This window comes from Ranitomeya variabilis, chromosome 1 (genome assembly GCF_051348905.1).
Source record: "Ranitomeya variabilis isolate aRanVar5 chromosome 1, aRanVar5.hap1, whole genome shotgun sequence".
Classification (NCBI taxonomy): domain Eukaryota; kingdom Metazoa; phylum Chordata; class Amphibia; order Anura; family Dendrobatidae; genus Ranitomeya; species Ranitomeya variabilis.
In genome coordinates, this window is record NC_135232.1 from 182932438 (window position 1) to 182953685 (window position 21248).

The 21248-nt window shown below is 46.0% G+C and overlaps 1 protein-coding gene and 1 long non-coding RNA gene across 5 annotated transcripts in view; one reads left to right on the forward strand and one right to left on the reverse strand.

Moving 5' to 3' along the window:
* The window catches only part of LOC143793827 (uncharacterized), an 85452-nt gene extending 73340 nt beyond the window's left edge, over positions 1–12112 (forward strand). For 2 of the 4 annotated variants that reach the window (XM_077280798.1, XM_077280801.1), the window contains 3 exons: positions 3237–3284; positions 7230–7282; positions 11926–12111. In XM_077280798.1, coding sequence (XP_077136913.1) covers positions 3237–3284; positions 7230–7278 — 97 coding nt within the window. In that variant the 3' untranslated portion in view covers positions 7279–7282; positions 11926–12111. Of the gene's footprint in view, positions 1–3236; positions 3285–7229; positions 7284–11925 lie in introns of those variants that run through there. The other 2 variants (XM_077280800.1, XM_077280799.1) reach the window with 2 other exon arrangements.
* Positions 12113–12929: 817 nt separating this feature from the next.
* LOC143793829 (uncharacterized) lies at positions 12930–13836 on the reverse strand. The gene is made up of 3 exons (XR_013220284.1): positions 13671–13836; positions 13501–13550; positions 12930–13230 (listed from the first exon to the last, which is right to left on the reverse strand). It is a non-coding gene; the product is annotated as an uncharacterized LOC143793829 (long non-coding RNA).
* Between the last annotated feature and the right edge of the window lie 7412 nt (positions 13837–21248).

A 21248-nucleotide genomic window follows, 5' to 3' on the forward strand; every position in this document is an offset into this window, starting at 1 on the left:
ACCTCCAGCCTCTCGACACTACGCTGACAGACACAGCAAACCTTGCCACAGCTCGCATTGATGTGCCATCCTGGATGAGCTGCACTATCTGACCTGAACCACTTGTGTGGGTTGTAGAGTCCGCCTCATGAGTGTGAAAGCACAACCAACATTCAAAAGTGACCAAAACATCAGACAGAAAGCATTTGTACCGAGATGAGGTCTGTGGTCCCCACCTGCAGAACCACTCCTTTATTGAGTGTGTCTTGATAATTGCCAATAATTTCCATGTCTTGTCTATTCCATTTGCACAACAGCATGTGAAATTGATTGTCAAACAGTGTTGCTTCCTAAGTGGACAGTTTGATTTCACAGAAGTTTCATTTGCTTGGAGTTATATTCCGTTGTTTAATCCCTTACCAACCTCCGCCATACTATTACTGCGGAGGTCGGATCCCCTGCTTTGATGTGGGCTCTGGAGCTGAGCCCACCTCAAAGCCGGGACATGTCAGCTGTTTTGAACAGCTGACATGTGCCAGCAATAGCGGCGGGTGAAATTTTTAGCCAGGGGGGGCCAATAAACATGGTCCCTCTATAGGCTATGAATATCTGCCCTCAGTCACTGGCTTTCCCACTCTGGCGGAGAAAATTGCACGGGAGCCCACGCCAATTTTTTCCGCGATTTAACCCTTTAATTTAATAGCTAGAGCCCCCAAATTTGACACAAAGACACTTCTTACATTAGTAAAGAGGAATATGTAATAAAAGAAGGGATATGAGATGGTTTACTGTAGTAAACCATGTCTCATATCCTGTCGGGTTTGTGAAGGAGATAGGAAAAGCCGGCAACTGAATTACCGGCTTTTCTGCTATCTAGCGCTGAATTAAATATAAATACAGTATATATATAGATATATATATATGTGTGTGTCTCACTGACATATATATATATATATACATATATATAGACTATATATATGTTTTAATGAATATTTGAGCCCATGGATCCATTGTATGTCCGTTTTGCAAGCCTGCGAGGAAATATCGCAGTACGGATGCCATACGGATTACATAAGGAGGATGACATGCGCAAAATACACTGCCACACCCTTCCTATGGATGACATACGGATCACTATTTTGGGAACATTTCTGTGTATTACGGCCGCAAAAAACGGACCGTATTTTCATACGCCTAGTGTGACGCCGGCCTGACAAGAGTCAGCAGTCTTTTCCATGATTATGGAGCCAACTGAAACAAACTAAAGGACTATTTTTAATGTTTAGGAAGCCTTTGCAGGTGTTTTTTGATAATTATTATAATTTACTGAGATAATGACTTTTGGGTATTCATTGGCTGTAAGCCATGATCATCAACATTAACAGAAACAAATACTTGAAATAGATCGCTCTGTTTGTAATGACCTATATAATAAAAGAGTTTCACTTTGTGTATTGAAGAACTGAAATAAATTAACTTTTTTATATTCTAATTTAGTGAGAAGCACTTGTATAATATAATGACACTCCATTGATCAAAGATTGTATAACAAAGTCCTATGTGTACAATTATAGAAATAGTAAAACTGAGTGACACTAAATAACTCTTTCAGTCAGTATCCTATCTGAAGACAAACTCTCAATCAGGGCATGATATAAAGCACACTGAGTCACCGGCTATACATACTGTTGGTTTGCAATGGGTACATAATAAACTATATTACCAGAGCTGAAATGTGATGCCAAGTTACCCATAGAGCATAATGCAGCCACATAGAGTGTACTGCAGCCCCATACAGTATAATGCAGGCCCCATAAAGTATTATGCAGCCACATATAGTGTAATGCAGCCTTAGGGCTCTTTCACACGTCCTGATATTTCCGGTACCAGAAAAACCGGTACCGGAGATATCCGTGTCCGTATGTCCGTGTGCTCAAGTGGCACATACGTGCGGTATCCGTTTGCCGCCCGTGTGCCGCCTGAGGACCACACGGACCGTGCAGGAGAGACAGCGCTACACTAAGCGTTGTCCCCCCCGCATGTGGTGCTGAAGGCAGAATTCATCTCTTCTCCCCCAGCGTTCGTTGGAGAGAAGAGATGAAAGATCTTTTTTTTGGGGGGGGTGAAAAATAAAGTTTGCATGTGCATCCGCGTCCCCCCCCAGTGCGCCGCCTGCCCCCTTGATGCAGAAATACTCACCTAGCTCCCGTGACGTCTCCTCTGTCCTCTCCGCGCTGGCAGCTTCTCCTGTGTGAGCGGTCACGTGGTGCCGCTCATTACAGTCAGTGAATATTCCCTGACTGTAATGAGCGGTCCCACGTGACCGCTCACACAGTAGAGGCTGCCAGCGCGGAGAGGACAGAGGAGACATCGCAGGAGCTGGCCGGGTGAGTATTTCTTCTGCAAGGGGCCGGGCGGCGCACTGGGGGGGGAGGCGGGGGCACATGAAAACTTTATTTTTCACAAAAAAAACCCAAAAAACTTGATCTTTCATCTCTTCTCTCCGGCGGGGGAGAAAAGATGAATTCCGCCTTCAGCACCACAGCGGGGGGGACAGCGCTTACTGTAGCGCTGTCTCTCCTGCGGGCGGTACGTGCACACGGAGGAGAGTGCACACTGTTCTCCGTGTGCACGTGTGCTGTCCGTATTGTGGTCCGTGCTGCCGGTAGAAAACGGACATGTCTATGTGTTTTCAGCACGGACATACGGTCCGTGTGAAAACACGCACATGTGCATAGACCCATTCATTTAAATGGGTCTACGTGTGTCAGTGTCTCCGGTACATGAGAAAACTGTCACTACACGTACCGGAGACACTGACGTGTGAAAGAGGCCTTATATAGTATAATGTAGCCCCTATTGCAGCCTCCAATATAGGATAACACAGCCCCATAGAGAACCATGCAGACTTCAGAAAATAATGCAGTTTCATAGAGTATAACTAATGTATAAGGCAGCTTCCATCATTGCTTTCAACTGTGTCGGCATCTATGATGCCACTGGCTAGGTAAATGTCTAGTTTGCTTGCACCTAACGCCGGCCCTTCTGGTATTGGGGGCATATCCTAACGATTGGTCATCTCATCAGTATTCTAATCCTGGGTGATGTAGGAAATGGGCAAATTTTGCTAAAATGGGTTGGGTTGAAGTGAGAACCTGGGGAATTGCCCTGCTTCTGAAAATGAACCTCGTACAAATCCTAATACCCACTATTACTTGCACATTTACATGAGAGGATATATGTTTCATCTACTTTAGGGAACAGAGCATCGGAAACAAAGCAAAGAAGACCACCAACAAGAGCAGGTAAGAGCAGAGATTGCTGAGCAAGCCTGTATATTGTGTACCTGTCCTGAGCAACACGGTGTATATCTGACTGCACAGATAGCGGGCATTTATTTTTACCACTCATGCATCTTATACCTGATTTTGAAAAGGTTTTGGAAGAGTTTTTTTTCCCTGAAGATTCTTTGCTGCCTTCTAATTGGACAGTGTCATGTTTCTAAAGGTTTCCTTTTAGAGCCACTTCAAAGAAATCACATGATTTTTTTTCCCACCAAGTTTTTTTCTAAACCTCTTCTACAAGGAAGAAATAAAGCGAAAAACCCCTCATCATATAAACAACAAAGTGGATTTCCCACAGGAAGTAACTGGAATTGCTTTCCAAGAGTTATTGAAGCAATTTTGAGGTAGATTTGGAAGAGGATTTTACTTAAAAATAAACTCATCAAAAAATTCTATGTGCACATTCTCTTTGTGACGTAACCACGTGTCAGCTTTAGAGTGGGTTCACATGGAGTCTTTTTACTGAGTTTGTAAAGCAGAAACTCCAATGCCTTCATGAAAAATTCAAACCCCCCACAAAAACTAGGAATTTCTACTTGGTTCCCGCTCCAAAGACCGAGACAAAGGTTCAGTGTGAACAAACTGCTAAGGTCTGGTACAATGTTTTTCCCCTCATTGACCCAGTGGTCATACCTTTATTTTTTCATCCTGAAAAATCAATACAAAACATTGTATTTTGCGAGATGCTTTGTATTTTTTATAAACACCATGAAGACATAGAAAGTGTTGAAAAACAAGTTTTTTAGAGAATGAAATTAAATCATTAGTAATTTTCCCATTGCTTTTGGGGCTTTACAGTCCCAGCGTTCACCGTTCAGTAGATAATACATGATAAGGTTGTTCTACAAGACAATATGTCATTTTTTATAATTCATACAAGACATACACTGTTTCTGGACTATAAGATGCACTGTTTTAACAAAAAAAAATGCTTAAAGTGTGTGCGTCTTATAACCCAGAAGCAGGAGAGCGCAGGCACAGCATCATCCCCAGGTACTGAGAAAACTGTGCAGCAGCACAGCTCTGCCTCCTCCAGCCCAACACTGAGCAGTGTGATCTGTGCAGGGCAGGAGAGGACGTTACCAGGACCTGCACATCACTGACGCTGCGGAGGCTGCAGGGCCTGACCAGCTGAACCACCTTTAAGGTTACTTATATGCATAGAAAGAACTTCAAATTGTGGTAGCATATGCGCTGTGTGCAGCCGGAGTGTGTTTGTAGCAGAGCTGTGTGTGTTTATGTAGCAGTTCTGTGTTTGTTGATGTGGCAGCGCTCAGCTGTGTGTGCGATCATGTGTATGTAGGAGAGCAGTGTGTGTATGTACTGGAGTTCTGTGTGCAGCAGAGCTGTGTTTGAATGTAGCAGAGCTGTACATGAGCATATATCGCAGAGCTGAGTGTGCATACACCGTGCATGCAGCAGGGCTCTGTATGTGTGTACACTGCAGAGAGTACACCTAATGTGTGTCCTGTAAAGCTCTGTGTGTATGATATACAATTCTACCCTTGTGAAGTAAAGTTAGTGATATTGGCCCCTTACTAGAGGTAAAAGGCTTCTCCAGAACTATACGGCTATGTGCACATGTTGCGGATTTTGTTGCAGATCTGCAGCGTTTTTGGAAGCGTGGAATTGCATCAACTCCGCAATATAGTGCACCACAAATGTTAGTCAATGGCAAATCCAGAATTGGTGTGCACATGCTGCGAAAAAATCCACGCAGATTCGCAGCCTTTCATTTTCCGCAGCATGCCAATTCATTTTACGGATCTGCAGCGCTTCTGCACCCATTGACTTCCATTGAGTCAGTCAGATCCGCAGCAAAATCGCAGGTGTAAAAAGATTTGCGGTTTGGCTGTGGAGTTGCATAGAAAATACGCTGCAGATAGGGAGGAGGAAGAGTGTCTGGTCGGAGACTATGTGTGAGCGGAGAATATGTGCGTGTCTGTCTGCGGGTGTCTGTGTTCATCTGTCTGTGTGTATGCGGGAGTCTGCGGGTGTGCGCGCTGCTGTGTGTGTGTGTGGGTGTGTGTGTGTAGGCAGGCATCGTCCAATGGGACTACTAGTTCCATCCGGCTATGTTTGCTGTCACATTAAACAGTGACAGCATTAGCCAATGAGGGATAGTAGTCCCATCATCCGGCGACTGTGTTGATGAATAGTAAAAAAAACCCCAAACATATACACATACAATACACATACTCACCAAACATGCCAACATACCGGTGGCCCACGATCACGTGACGGGGGTCACCGGTATGTGTATTTCCTGCACAATTGCTGGAAGCGCAATTTAAATGCCGCTGTCAGCGTTTGACAGCAGCATTTAACTGGTTAATAGCCATGGGTAGATCATGATTCCACCTGCGGCTATTGTGGGCACATGTCTGCTGTTCAAAACAGCTCACATGTTCCTTGTAAGATGTGGGCTCACATCAAAGGGAGGGAGACCGACATCGGCATACTATTACGCTTGATGTCAGTAAGGGGTTAACCCCTTCCGGACATGGCCAATTTCCATTTTTTGCATTTTCTTATTTTCCTCCCCTTCTCCCAAGAGCCATAACTTTTTTCTGTCCATATAGACATATGAGGGCTTGTTTTTTTTTATATACAAGACAGCACCATTTATTTTACTGCACAGCGCACTGGAAAAATTCCCAGTGCGGAGGAATTGCAGAAAAAAATTGCAATTCTGACATTTTTTTTATGGCAAACGTTACGTGATAAAAATGATTTACCAATATGGTTCTCCTCATCAGTCTGATTATGGCGATACCAAACGTGTACATTTTTTTCATTATTTCAGTGGTGAAATAAAAAATCAGGTATTTGTAGGAAGAAAAATGTTGGGAATTGTGTCACCATTTTTCAAAACTCATGATGTTTTAATTTTTCAGTCAATAGAGCTGTGTGAGGACTTATTTTTTTGTGGGGTGAGACTACATTCTTATTGATACCATTTTTTGATAGAGATGACATTTTGACTGCCTCTTATAGCATTTTTTTTTACAGTTTGTTTTTGAAATCACAATTTTTTCAGTTTGAATGTCGTTTTGTTTATGGCGTTTATGGGTGTTAATTATTTTTATGCTTTGATGGATTGGACATTTATGGACGCGGTGATACCACAGGTGTACCATATATATTTTTTTGTAAAATTATCATTAATTTTAAATAGTGGATAAAGGCAATGGTGCAAACATATTTTTTTTTAGTTTTTCCATGTTTCCTTAAAACTTTTTTTTTACTTTTTACTGTATTTGTTAGTCTACTGAGGGGACTTGAACATGTGATAGTCTGATCGCTTGTACTATACTCAGCATGACCACGGTATTGCTGCATAGAGTAAGACTCATGGTCTCCTTTGAAGCTCGGCCACTAGCTGGGTTTCAAAGTATGTCCATGATGACAGACATGGAGATTTTCATCGGCGTCCTGTCATCACTTTAAATGGGCACATATAATGATACGCCCCAATGCCGACTATTAATGTCGCTGTCAGAGTTTGACGGTGGCGTTTAATAGGTTAACCGTCTTGGCTGTTAGAGGTAGGTTCTGGCTGTGTCACAGCCATTATTTGCCGGGTATGCGGGGGGCTTACCCCGTGGACCCGCTCCATGCACCCGCTACCGACTTGCACTGTACATGTACAGTATAGTGAATGGCGGTTTTATTTGCTTGAATGGTGCGAGCTGCAGTACTTGGCACTTCCATTCATTCCATCGGTGACCAGGACAGACTGTAAACTGCTACTTGCCTACTGTCCTGGGAGTTCAGTAGATCCCTCATGAGTCCTCTGGACATAATGTATTTGTAGTCTAAGCAAGTGTTCTCAATGTCATGGGATCTCTGAAAATGGAGGATTGTTTTCTTAGCACTCATGTTACCTTGTTTCTATTTTTTTAGTCTTCTTCATTTCTTCGTTTCCCGGTACTCTTACTACTACAGAATCTAAAACAGTGAGTATACAAGATCCTTTCCTTACATGTCACCCCACTGTCTTACCATAATTCTGTAATATATTTAAGATTGAAATTTCCAGTAAGTTAAATTTTTACTAACTTTTTACTAGCTGGTATAATTCATGGTAGTCAACATGGACTCTGAAACAGTTTTATATGTGTGCTGTTCTCTGTCTGCGTTTGGGCATTTTAAACATAATTCCCACAATGGCAAAGTTTTACACAAAGCTCCAAGTCTGTATGATTATTGTTAATATACAGACCAGCCCAATATCATTTTTCTTTTTTAGCATTTTTTAAATTCTCCTTCAGCCCCTCTGTGTATCATCTTAACAGGGCTGAGTAGACCATCCTATTCTTCCAATGTTTAATTTCCCAGAAGCACACGGCTTCTCCTTGGTGCTTCAGTCCAGGTCACCATTCATACTTGGCCAAAAACCCTATGGAGAAATAAAGAGACAACAGGGAGCATGCTGAACTGACAGCATTGGAGCTGGGGGATGGCAACATGAGGGGGGATTTGCGAAAAGAGGCAGATTTAAATATGAGTTGCATTGGCATACACAAATAAATATGATCTTCATTTTGCACATACATATTATGATTTTGGGAGGGCACCTCCACTGATCAGCTATTATAACTTCCGGCTTAATATAAACATATTGAATAGAGTTCCAATATGTCGTCCCTGTCAATGTTTAGCGGTCATCACCAGACAATGCAGATCAGGCCTTAGAACGGCTTATAACAGCTGATCTATGGGGATACAGTAAATCACAAAAGTGAGTACACCCCTCACATTTTTATAAATATTTTCATATACATTTTCATTGAACAACACTGAAGATATGAGACTTTGATACACTGTAAAGTAGTCAGTGTTCATCTTGTATAACAGTGTGAATTTGGTGTGCCCTCTAAATAACAACACACAGCCATTAATGTATAAACTGCTGGCAACAAAGGTGATTACACCCCTAAATGAAAATGGCCAAATTGTGCCCAAAGTGTCAATATTTTGTGTGGCCACCATTATTTTCAAGCACTAGAGCTTCATAGGTTGCCACTTATGATGAGCGGTGTTCAATCACCGCACACTCTTAATAGATGCTTGTGAAGTCTTTATTATACAGATGTGGATGCAGCGATAGCACAATTCATGAATGCGAAATTGGTGCAGGAATAGAGAAATGGTAAGGCAACAAGAACATAACGTTTCGACCCTCATAGGGTCTTATTCATATAGTCGCTGTTGCACAAGTACCAACCACCAGAGTTTGAGACCAAGTACCAAGGAATAAAATGGCAAGGATATATATTTAAAAATACTTTATTAGAGCTGGTAATAACATATATTTTATGTGCACATGTTGGAAAATATAAAAACAATAACAAAAGGTGACAAATATATGAATAAATTAATCACCAATATATACAAAAAATAGGCATGAGGTGTGCCACATAAGGAAAAAATTAATCACAGGACTCCTATGCAGGACAATGAATTATTGTGTAACACATGTGATAAAAAATTAATAAAATAGGCAGTGCTAGAATAGTGTTATAAAAATGTTTGAACATAAGGTAAAATTTCCACAACTAAATACGTGGATAATAAATTTGTGCAAAATCACTGTGTGCAATTGTGCAAAGGAAGCTGAACTGAATAAAGTGCTGAGTGCAAAAAGAGATTCAATAGTCCCGAATTATATGGCAGTACCTGTACCTTATATGGCGTCACCAGGCTCCAAACAATGCGCACCCCAACGCACGTTTCGGATTTTGGAATCCTTCGTCAGGGGGTGGCAAATAGTAAATACAAGGGGTTTATATATTTTTAGGGTAAACCGACGTCAGACGCCGGAGTAGTTTGCGGCGCAGGCGCCGACGAACAGATCCGGGAGTCCCCGCCCACCGCATCACGTGGTCGGACGCACAGGAACTGAGTACCTGGCGTTTCCTAGGCCACAGAGATACAAAGAGCAGGGACGGCGAATCACCGAGAGCGCATGCGCACAACACCGGCATGCTGATGTGGGTAAACAAGGCCGGATCAGAGGACATAAGAGATATGTGTGATATTAAACTGGCCAGACTGTATTGAAAAATAGAATAGATAATATGTATGGTTAGAAATGGCCAAATAGTCGCTGTTGGCAAAGTTCAAAGTTCACTGAACGGTGTAAAGGATATCCTGCTTGCAAAAGGACACCAGGGTCCGGCGCACCTGCACCTTGGATTATAGGCTGCAGAATAAGACACTATGAAGGTCGAGACATTATGTTCTTGTCGCCTCACCATTTTCTCTATCCCTGCACCAAGAGTGTGCGGTGATTGAACACCACTCATCATTTGTTGCCAGTTTATACATTTCTCTATCCCTGCACCAATTCCTTATTCATGAATTGTGTTATCGCTGCATCCACATCTGTATAATAAAGTCTTCACAAGCATCTATCAATAGTGTGCGGTGATTGAACATTACTCTATATGGGGATTGCCATCCCACTTCACCAGCACCTTGGATTGCAGCAAGAGTGCTTGCCACACTACCCGTCTACTTATGATGAGCAAACGTGCTTGAATAACTTATTATCGAAGCATGCTTGGGTGTCATCCAAGCATCTGGGAGTGGTTGTATATTATGTTCAAGTCCCTGCGGCTGCATGATTTGCGGCTTTTAGAAAGCCTCAACACATGTGGGGATTGCCTAACAAACAGGCAATCTCCACAAGTGTTGAGTCAGTCTAACAGCTGCAAATCAAGCAGTCGCAAGGACTTGAACATAATATACGAGCACGTACAGATAACACATGAGCATGCTCGGATAAAACGTCATCCGAGCACGTTCTCTCATCACTAGTTGCCACTGGAATCCTCTTGCACTCCTCCATGACGAAAACATGGAACTGGTGGATGTTAGAGACCTTGGGCACCTCCACCTTCCGTTTGAGGATGCCATGCAGGGTTTAGGTTTAGAGACATGATTGGTCAGCCAGCACCTTTACCCTCAGTTTCTTTAGCAAGACAGTGATCACCTTGGAATTGTGTTTTGGGTCGTTATAATGTTGGAATACTTCCCTGCGGTCCAGTTTCCAAAGGGAGGGGATCTTGCTCTGCTTCAGTATGTCACAGTACATGTTGACATTCATGGTTCCCTCAATTAACTGTAGCTCCCCATAGACAGGAGAACTCATGCAGCCCCAAACCATGACACTAACACCACCATACTTGACTGTAGGCAAGACACACTTGTCTTAACACTGGTGTTGTCGATGTTTCAGTGGGATAACTCCAAATTCCTTGCCCAAATAATCCCCCCCAATGATGAACCCCCTAAAATCAAAACAATGACACTGTATCTTTGGATAATCTTAACCACAGCAGCCTTTATTTAAACAAACATACAATATAAAAAAACACAAGATAATATAACAAACTGTGAGGGTCCTTGAAGCCCAAAATCTGGTGATTACTAGCGATGACCTAGTATACTCGTTACTCTGGTTTTCCCAAGTATGCTTAGGTGTCCTCCGAGTATTTGGATGTGCTCGGAGATTTGTTTTTTGTTGACACAGCTGCATGATTTGCGGCTGCTGGACAGCATGAATACTTGTGGGGATTGCCTGCTTGTTAGGGAATCCTCACATTTATTCAGGCTGTCTAGCAGTCGCAAATCAAGCAGCTGCGTTGACACAAAAAACTAAATCTCTGAGCAAATCCAAATACTCAGAGACCACACGAGGAAACTCGGGAAAACCCGAGCAACGAGTATACTCGCTCATCACTAGTGATTTCCAAAACATAAACCATGAACATAAACAAATAGACCATAAATACTCTGAGCTGTTACCCCACTGGCTCGGGAGCACCATAACCCCAAGGGTTTCATTGTCCACTTAAACTTCCCGGGGATCCAACAATCCATTGCTGTATATCCCCACCAAAATTCACCAGCTCAAAGAACCACAATTTATTTCCAATTGAGGAATCCATATCCCAATGGATCCCCTAGACCAATTTAGAACTAACTTCAATGAACCCCCCAACCGCCAAAAGCCACCATGACCCGAGAATTGTCCCTAAAATGCACACTGGAACCTACAAAATATAGGGCAAGCGGGTAGGACTATTCTTGACCCCACCTACCACCTGGCAACAGCTGCCACCTAACATCTGGCAACAGCCGCCACCTACCACCTGTCAACCAGCCACCTCCTACCACCTGTCAAAAGCTGCCACTTACCACCTGGAAACTGCGGGACCCCTCCCCTTATGTGTTCATATAAATTACCCCAAACCCAGACCAACCCCACTAAAAAAAATGTTCCACCCCAGCAACCCATTGTCATGCCAGCCTCCGTCCACGCCGAGGGAGGGCGGCTTTGCTCCGGCCTTTGCTTGACGCTGGTATTGTCAGTGTTTTGGTTTGAGAACCCCATATTTTAACCTCAAACTCTTGGCTCAAATAAAATCCCTTAATTACGACCCCCTAAAATGAAAATGATGACATTGTAACATTGGATAATTTTGGCCACAGCAGCCTTTATTTAAACAAACATACAATATTAAAACACAAGAAAATATCTTGTGACTGAAATGTGCTTTTACATTGTTTGTTGTATCTCCATTCTGTATAGGAAAAAGCCACCTACCACCTGGCAATTAGCCCCCACCTACCAACGGGCAACATCCACCACCTAGCACCTTTCAACCAGCCACAACCTACCACCTGTCAACCAACTGCCACCTACCACCTGGCAACCAGCTGCCACCTACCACCTGTCAACAGCCGCCACCTACCACCTGTCAACCAGCCGCCACCTACCACCTGGCAACAGCTGCCACCTACCACCAGCAACCAGTCGTCACCTACCACCTGGCAAACAGCCGCCACCTAACATCAAGCAACAGCCACCACCTACCACCTGTCAACCAGTCGCCACCTACCACCTGGCAACCAGCCACCACTTACCACCTGACAACAACCGCCACCTACCACCTGTCAAACAGCTGCCACCTTCCACCTGGCAACAGCTGCCACCTAACATCTGGCAACAGCCGCCACCTACCACCTGTCAACCAGCCGCCACCTACCACCTGTCAAAAGCTGCCACTTACCACCTGGCAACCAGTCACCACCTACCACCTGGCAAACAGCCGCCACCTACCACCTGGCAAACAGCTGCCACCTACCACCTGGCAACAGCCGCCACCTACCACCAGCAACCAGTCGCCACCTACCACCTGGCAAATAGCCGCCACCTACCACCTGCCAACCAGCCGCCACCTAACATCCAGCAACAGCCGCCACCTACCACCTGTCAACCAGCCGCCACCTACCACCTGGCAACCAGCCGCCACCTACCACCTGACAGCTGCCACCTACCACCTGTTAAACAGCTGCCACCTACCACCTGGCAACAGCTGCCACCTAACATCTGGCAACAGCCGCCACCTACCACCTGTCAACCAGCCACCACCTACCACCTGTCAAAAGCTGCCACTTACCACCTGGCAACAAGCCGCCACCTACCACCTGGCAACAGCCGCCACCTACTACAAGTCAAACAGCTGCCACCTACCACCTGGCAACCAGCCGCCACCTACCACCTGGCAACCAGCCGCAACCTACCACCTGTCAAACAGCTGCCACCTACCACCTGGCAACAGCCGCCACCTAACATCTGGCAACAGCAGCCACATACCACCTGGCAACCAGCCGCCACCTACCACCTGTCAAAAGCTGCCATTTACCACCTGGCAACGAGCTACCACCTGGCAACCAGCCGCCACTTACCATCTGGCAACCACCCGCCACCTACCACCTGGCAAACAGCCGCCACCTACCACCTTTCAATAAGCTGCCAACTAACATCTGGCAACAGCCATCACTTACTACCTGTCAACCAGCAGCCACTTATCATCTGGCAACCTGCTGCCACCTACCACGTGGCAACCAGCCGCCACCTACCACCTGTCAAAAGCTGCCACTTACCACCTGGCAACCAGTCACCACCTACCACCTGGCAAACAGCTGCCACCTACCACCTGGCAAACAGCTGCCACCTACCACCTGGCAACAGCCGCCACTTAACATCTGACAACAGCCGCCACCTACCACCTGGCAACAAGCCGCCACCTACCACCTTGCAACAGCCGCCACCTACCACCTGTCAAACAGCTGCCACCTACCACCTGGCAACAGCCGCCACCTACCACCTGGCAACCAGCCGCCACCTACCACCTGGCAACCAGCCGCCACCTACCACCTGTCAAACAGCTGCCACCTACCACCTGGCAACAGCCGCCACCTAACATCTGGCAACAGCCGCCACCTACCACCTGGCAACCAGCCACCTACCATCTGGCAACCAGCCGCCACCTACCACCTGGCAACAGCCGCCACCTACCACCAGCAACCAGTCGCCACCTACCACCTGGCAAACAGCCGCAACCTACCACCTGGCAACCAGCCGCCACCTAACATCCAGCAACAGCCGCCACCTACCACCTGTCAACCAGCCGCCACCTACCACCTGGCAACCAGCCGCCACCTACCTCCTGACAACTGCCACCTACCACCTGTCAAACAGCTGCCACCTACCACCTGGCAACAGCTGCCACCTAACATCTGGCAACAGCCGCCACCTACCACCTGTCAACCAGCCACCTCCTACCACCTGTCAAAAGCTGCCACTTACCACCTGGCAACAAGCTGCCACCTACTACCTGGCAACAGCCACCACCTACCACCTGTCAAACAGCTGCCACCTACCACCTGGCAACAGCCGCCACCTACCACCTGGCAACCAGCCGCCACCTACCACCTGTCAAACAGCTGCCACCTACCACCTGGCAACAGCCGCCACCTAACATCTGGCAACAACCGCCACATACCACCTGGCAACCAGCCGCCACCTACCACCTGTCAAAAGCTGCCACTTACCACCTGGCAACGAGCTACCACCTGGCAACTAGCCGCCACTTACCATCTGGCAACCACCCGCCACCTACCACCTGGCAAACAGCCACCACCTACCACCTTTCAACCAGCTGCCAACTAACATCTGGCAACAGCCATCACTTACTACCTGTCAACCAGCAGCCACTTATCATCTGGCAACCTGCTGCCACCTACCACCTGGCAACCAGCCGCCACCTACCACCTGGCAACCTACTGCCAACTACCACCTGGCAACAGCCGCAACCTACCACCAGCAACCAGTCACCACCTACCACCTGGCAAACAGCCGCCACCTACCACCTGGCAACCAGCCACCACCTAACATCCAGCAACAGCCGCCACCTACCACTTGTCAACCAGCCGCCACCTGGCAACCAGCCGCCACCTACCACCTGACAACTGCCACCTACCACCTGTCAAACAGCTGCCACCTACCACCTGGCAACAGCTGTCACCTAACATCTGGCAACAGCCGCCACCTACCACCTGTCAACCAGCCACCACCTACCACCTGTCAAAAGCTGCCACTTACCACCTGGCAACCAGTCACCACCTACCACCTGGCAACCAGCCGCCACCTAACACCTGGCAAACAGCCGCCACCTACCATCTGGCAACCAGCACCCACCTAAAACCCAGCAACAGCCGCCACCTACGACCTGTCAATCAGCTGCCACCTATTACCTGGCAACCTGCTGCCATCTACCACCTGGCAACCTGCCACCACCTACCACCTGGCAACATCCGCCACCTACCACCTGGCAAGCAGCCGCCACCTACCACCTGGCAACAGCGGCAGCCTACCACCTGTTAATCAGCTACTCCTTACCATGTAGCAACCAGCTGCCTCTTACCACCTGACACCAACCCCCACCTACCACCTGGCAACCATCCGCCACCTACCACCTGGCAGCCAACCACAAGGTTGTCCAATCAATTTTATTTTTTAGTAAAGATATTTTGTAAGACAGCCCAATAAATTGTTTTTATTCCCAACCTTTCTTTCCTCTTTAATTTAACCTAATTTCCTGCACCACTTTTGTTTACATGGTACTCACCAGACTAGGCAACTCCCTGTGCTTTCTGACCTCTTTCATTCCAGCATTGGGGCTGACTGAGCAGTGATCCTGTGCTTTTATCTGTGGCAGTGCAGCACTGATCACTACACCTCACACCACATCTACATTGTTGATAGTCATCACATCTCCCTACATTACCTACGGGCGTAACGTTTGCGGTTGCAGAAAGTGCTACTGGGTCCATGCTGATGCCAGTACCTACGTCAGCTGAATGTGCACCTGGGGACTCAAAATCAGCTGATGTGTATTATGGCACAGAGACATGCTGGGTCCCTGCACTGCAATACACACCGCCAGCCAATCAGAGGCCAGCAGCTGAAGGCATGGCAGTAATGCTAGCCTACACACAGTCTAGCCCAGACCTGGGCAAAGTGCAACCCATTGGCCACATCCAGCCCTCTGGCTGTATTAGTCCGGCCCACGGACCGAGACAGCCGTGGGGCTGGAAACCAGAGGTCCACATGACACACCATACCTGCCTGCTCGCTGTCTCCACTGTCTATAACCACGCTGACTTCATTGATGGAGGGGCCTCCGACTACATCCTACACCAATCAGCGTGTGAAACAGCTGACGCGTCATTTCATCGCATCAGTTGTGTACTTCAGCGAGTCAGCACATTGGAGACACTGAGAAAGGAGCAGAAGCAGAGTGCCCGGGAACGAGACCGAGGTGAGTATGTGATCTTTTTTTTCATGTGTTTGGGATGTTTGGGTGGGCATGGGGAGACTATGGAGGGTGACATACTATGGAGGGTGACATGCTGCACGTGGGGAAGCTATGGGAGTGACATGCAGCACATGGCGAGGCTATGGGGGTGACATGCTGCACATTGGGAGGCTATGGAGGCCCCATGCAGTATATGGGGAGGCTATGGCGGCCTCGTGTAGTATATGGGGAGGTTGTGTGGGGCCTCATTCAGTATACAGTGGGTACGAAAAGTATTCAGACCCCTTTACATTTTTTGTTTCATTGCAGACATTTGATAAATTCAAAAAAGTTAATTTTTCTCATTAATGTACACTCTGTAACTCATCTTGGCCGAAAAAAAAACAGAAATGTAGTAATTTTTGCAAATGTATTAAAAAAGAAAAACTGAAATATCACATGGTCATAATTATTCAGACCCTTCACCCAGTATTCAGTAGAAACACCCTTTTGAGCTAGTGCAGCCATGAGTCTTCTACGGAATAAAGCAACAAGTTTTTGATACCTGGATTTGGGGATCCTCTGCTATTCTTCCTTGCAGATCCCCTCCAGTTCTGTCAGGTTGGATGGTGATGCTCAATTTAGTTTAGGTCAGGGCTCTGGCTGGGCCAGTCAAGAATGGTCACAGAGTTGTTCTGAAGCCACTCCTTTGTTATTTTAGCTGTGTGCTTAGGGTCATTGTCTTGTTGGAATGTGAACCTTGGGCCAAATCTAAAGGCCCCGTCACACACAGCGACGCTGCAGCGATACAGTCAACGATGCTGATCACTGCAGCGTTGCTGTTTTGTCGTTGTGTGGTCGCTGGGGAGCTGTCACACAGACTGCTCTCCAGCGACCAACGATGCCGAGGTCCCCGGGTAACCAGGGTAAACATCGGGTTACTAAGCGCAGGGCCGCGCTTAGTAACCCGATGTTTACCCTGGTTACCAGCGTAAAAGTAAAAAAAAAAAAACACTACATACTTACATTCCGTGTCTGTCCCCCGGCGTTCTGCTTCTCTGCACTGTGTAAGCACAGTGGCCTGAAAGCAGAGCGGTGACGTCACCGCTGTGCTGTGTTTTCCGGCTGGCCGGCGCTCACAGTGCAGAGAAGCACAGCGCCGGGGGACAGACAGCGGAAGGTAAGTATGTACTGTTTGTTTTTTTTTACTTTTACGCTGGTAACCAGGGTAAACATCGGGTTACTAAGCGCGGCCCTGCGCTTAGTAACCCGATGTTTACCCTGGTTACCAGTGAAGACATCGCTGAATCCGTGTCACACACACCGATTCAGCGATGTCAGCGGGACCTCAACGACCAAAAAAAGGTCCAGGCCATTCCGACACGACCAGCGATCTCACAGCAGGGGCCTGGTCGCTGGTACGTGTCACACATAGCGAGATCGCTACTGAGGTCGCTGTTGCGTCACAAAACTTGTGACTCAGCAGCGATCTCGCTAGCGATCTCGCTATGTGAGACGGGGCCTTAAGGTCCAGAGCACTCTGGAAGAGGTTTTCATCCAGGATATGTCTGTACTTGGCCGCATTCATGTTTCCTGGTTTTCTCCACACATACCGCTTAGAATTAATCACCAAAAAGTTCTATATTTGCCTCATGAGATCAGAGAATCTTATTTCTCATAGTCTGGGAGTCCTTCATGTGTTTTTTAGCAAAGTATGCGGGCTTTCATATGTCTTACACTGAGGAGAGGCTTCCATGGGCCACTCTGCCATAAAGGCCTGACTGGTGGAGGGATGCAGTGATAGTTAACTTTGTAGAACTTTCTCCCATCTCCCTACTGCATCTCTGGAGCTCAGCCACAGTGATCTTGGGGTTCTTCTTTACCTCTCTCACTAAGCCTCTTCTCCCTGCTCGATTTGGCTGGACAGCCTGGTCTAGAAAGACTTCTGATGGTCCCAAACTTCTTCCATTTACGGATTATGGAGGCCACTGTGCTCTTAGGAACCTTGAGTACTGCAGAAATTATGTTGTAACCTTGGCCAGATCTTTGCCTTACCACCATTCTGTCTCTGAGCTCCTTGGCCAGTTCCTTTGACCTCATGATTCTCATTTGGTCTGACAAACACTGTGAGCAACGAGGTCTTATATAGACAGGTGTGGGCCTTTCCAAATCAAGTCCTATCAGTTTAATTAAACACAGCTGGACTCCAATGAAGGAGAAAAACCATCTCAAGAAAGATCACAAAGAAATTGACCGCATGTGACTTAAATATGAGTGTCTGAGCAAAGGGTGTGAATACTTATGACCATGTGATATTTCAGTTTATTAAATTTGCAAAACGTTCAATATTTCTGCTTTTTTCAGTCAAGATGGGGTGCAGAGTATACATTAATGTGAAAAATGAACATTTTTGAATTTACCAAATGGATGTAATGAAACAAAGAGTGAGAAATTTAAAGGGGTCTGAATACTTTTCGTACCCACTGTATGTGTATGTATATATATACTGTATATATACAGTGCCTTGCTAAAGTATTCGGCCCCCTGGAACTTTTCATCCTTTTCCCACATATCATGCTTCAAACATAAAGATACCAAATGGCTTTCTCCTTGCCATTCTTCCATAAAGGCCAGATTTGTGCAGTGTAAGACTGATTGTTGTCTTATGGACAGATGTCCCACCTCAGCTGTAGATCTCTGCAGTTCATCCAGAGTGATCATGGGCCTCTTGGCTGCATCTCTGATCAGTCTTCTCCTTATTTGAGATGAAAGTTTAGAGGGACGGCTGGGTCTTGGTAGATTTGCAGTGGTGTGATACTCCTTCCATTTCAATATGATCACTTGCACAGTGCTCCTTGGGATGTTTAAAGTTTTGGAAATCATTTTGTATCCAAATCAGGCTTTAATCTTCTACACAACAGTATCACGGACCAGCCTGTTGTGTTCCTTGGTCTTCATGATGCTTTCTGTGCTTCAAACAGAACCCTGAGACTATCACAGAGCATTACACACAGGTGGATTATATGAATCATCATTAGGCATTTAGGACAACATTGGATCATTCAGAGATCACAATGAACTTCTGGAGTGAGTTTGCTGCACTGAAAGTAAAGGGGCCAAATAATATTGCACTCCACAATTTCAGGTTTTGAATTTCCACAAAAATGTAAAATAACCAATAAATTTCGTTCAACTTCACAATTGTGTCCCACTTGTTGTTGACTATTCATTAAAAATTTACATTTGGTATCTTTATGTTTGAAGCATGATATGTGGGAAAAGGTGGAAAAGTTCCAGGGGGCCGACTACTTTCGCAAGGCACTGTATATATTGTAACGTCCCACACTATCTGTGGACAGGGATTACTCGCTTTGCTGGACGCTAAGGCATACGCTGGGACACTCAAGGTTAAAAAGTCCATTCGGTTTATTAGTAAGTAGCACAAACCACTCCTCAGAAACCAAGTAGTATGCAGCAGCCAGTACACAGTCCGTTACACATTCGGCTCTATAGCATAAACAGTTTCTCACTGACCTCGGTCAGCATAACACGGATTCCTGTCCGTTACCTGTTGGTGTCGGCCACACAGGTTCCCGGATCCCTCTTCTCCTCAGATGTATCCCACAAACAGTTCTCCGTGACCCCGGTCAGTATCACTCACGGTTGTCAGAACGTCCACTCCGGAGGTATCTCACAGACCTCCTTCCTCTGGCTCAGACTAGTTAGCACTGCTTCCCAGGCTGTGTGATGTCCAGCAAGCAGGTTTGGTCTGGAGCCACACACGCAGGAACACTTCCACTTCACTGCACACAGACCACTCTGTAGTGTCCAGCCTGGACACATGGAAATCTATCCACACTGACAGACCCCCAAACACTCACACACATGTGCCAAACACACCTCCATTACACAGTTGTAACCACACCCAGGTACCTATCACATGGCTAGTCAGGTGATCGTGACATCACCGCAGGTCCTCAAACACACAACCATCTTAGATGCTCAGACACACCCCTTTGGGTGGGTATGTAGGTGACTGGACCCACCCATCTCTCCAAGTCACCTGGCAGCCTCCCAATGTATAGTAAAACCCTCAGCAGTAGATCTGCTGAGCAAAACACGCCCAGGCTTCCATCACAGGGCCACCCACCTCTGTGATACGTACCGCCCATTAATTACATGACCAGTGGCCGGACCACAATATATATATATATTTATATATATATATATATATATATATATATATATATATATATATATATATATACACACACACACAGTTGTGCTCTAAATTTTACAAACCGTGGCAGAATTTTTGCTTTCTTGGCCTTTTTCTCAGAGAATATGAATGATAACACCAAATCTTTTTCTCCACTCATGGTTAGTGGTTGGGTGAAGCCATTTATTGTCAAACTACTATGTTTTCTCTTTTTAAATCATAATGACAACTCAAAACATCCAAATGACCCTGATCAAAAGTATACATAACCTATTTCTTAATACCGTGTATTGCCCCCTCTAATATTAATGATAGCTTGAAGTCTTTTGTGGTAATTGTGGATTAGGTTATTTTCTCAGATGGTAAAGCTGCCCACTCTTTTTGGCAAAAAGCCTCCAGTTCCTATAAATTCCTGGGCTGTCTAGCATGAACTGCACACTTGAGATCTCTCCAGAGTGTCTCAATGATATTGAGGTCAGGAGACTGAGATGGCCTCTACAGAACCTTCACTTTGTTCTGCTGTAGCCACTTACAGGTTGACTTGTGTTTTGGATCGTTGTCATGTTGGAATGTCCAAGTACATCCCATGCATAGGTTCTGGGCTCATGATTGCAAATTTGCCTACAGTATTTGTTGATAACATGCTGCATTCATCTTTCCTTCAACTTTGGCCAAGTTTCATGTGCCGTTGTAGCTCACACATCCCCAAAACATCAGCGATCCACCTCCGTGCTTTACAGTAGGAATGGTGTTCCTTTCATCATAGGCCTTGTTGACGTCTCTCCAAATGTAACGTTTATGGTTGTGAACACAAATTTCAATTTTAGTCTCATGACTCCAAATTACGTTGTTCCAGACGTTTTGAGGCTTGTCTCTGTACTGTTTTGCGTATTCTAGGTGAGATACTTTGTGGCATTTGCGCAGTAATGGCTTTTTTCTGGTCACTCGACCAGGCAGCCCATTTTTCTTCAAGTGCCTCCTTATTGTGCATCTTGAAACAGCCACACCGCTAGTTTTCAGAGAGTCCACTATTTCAGTTGATGTTATCTG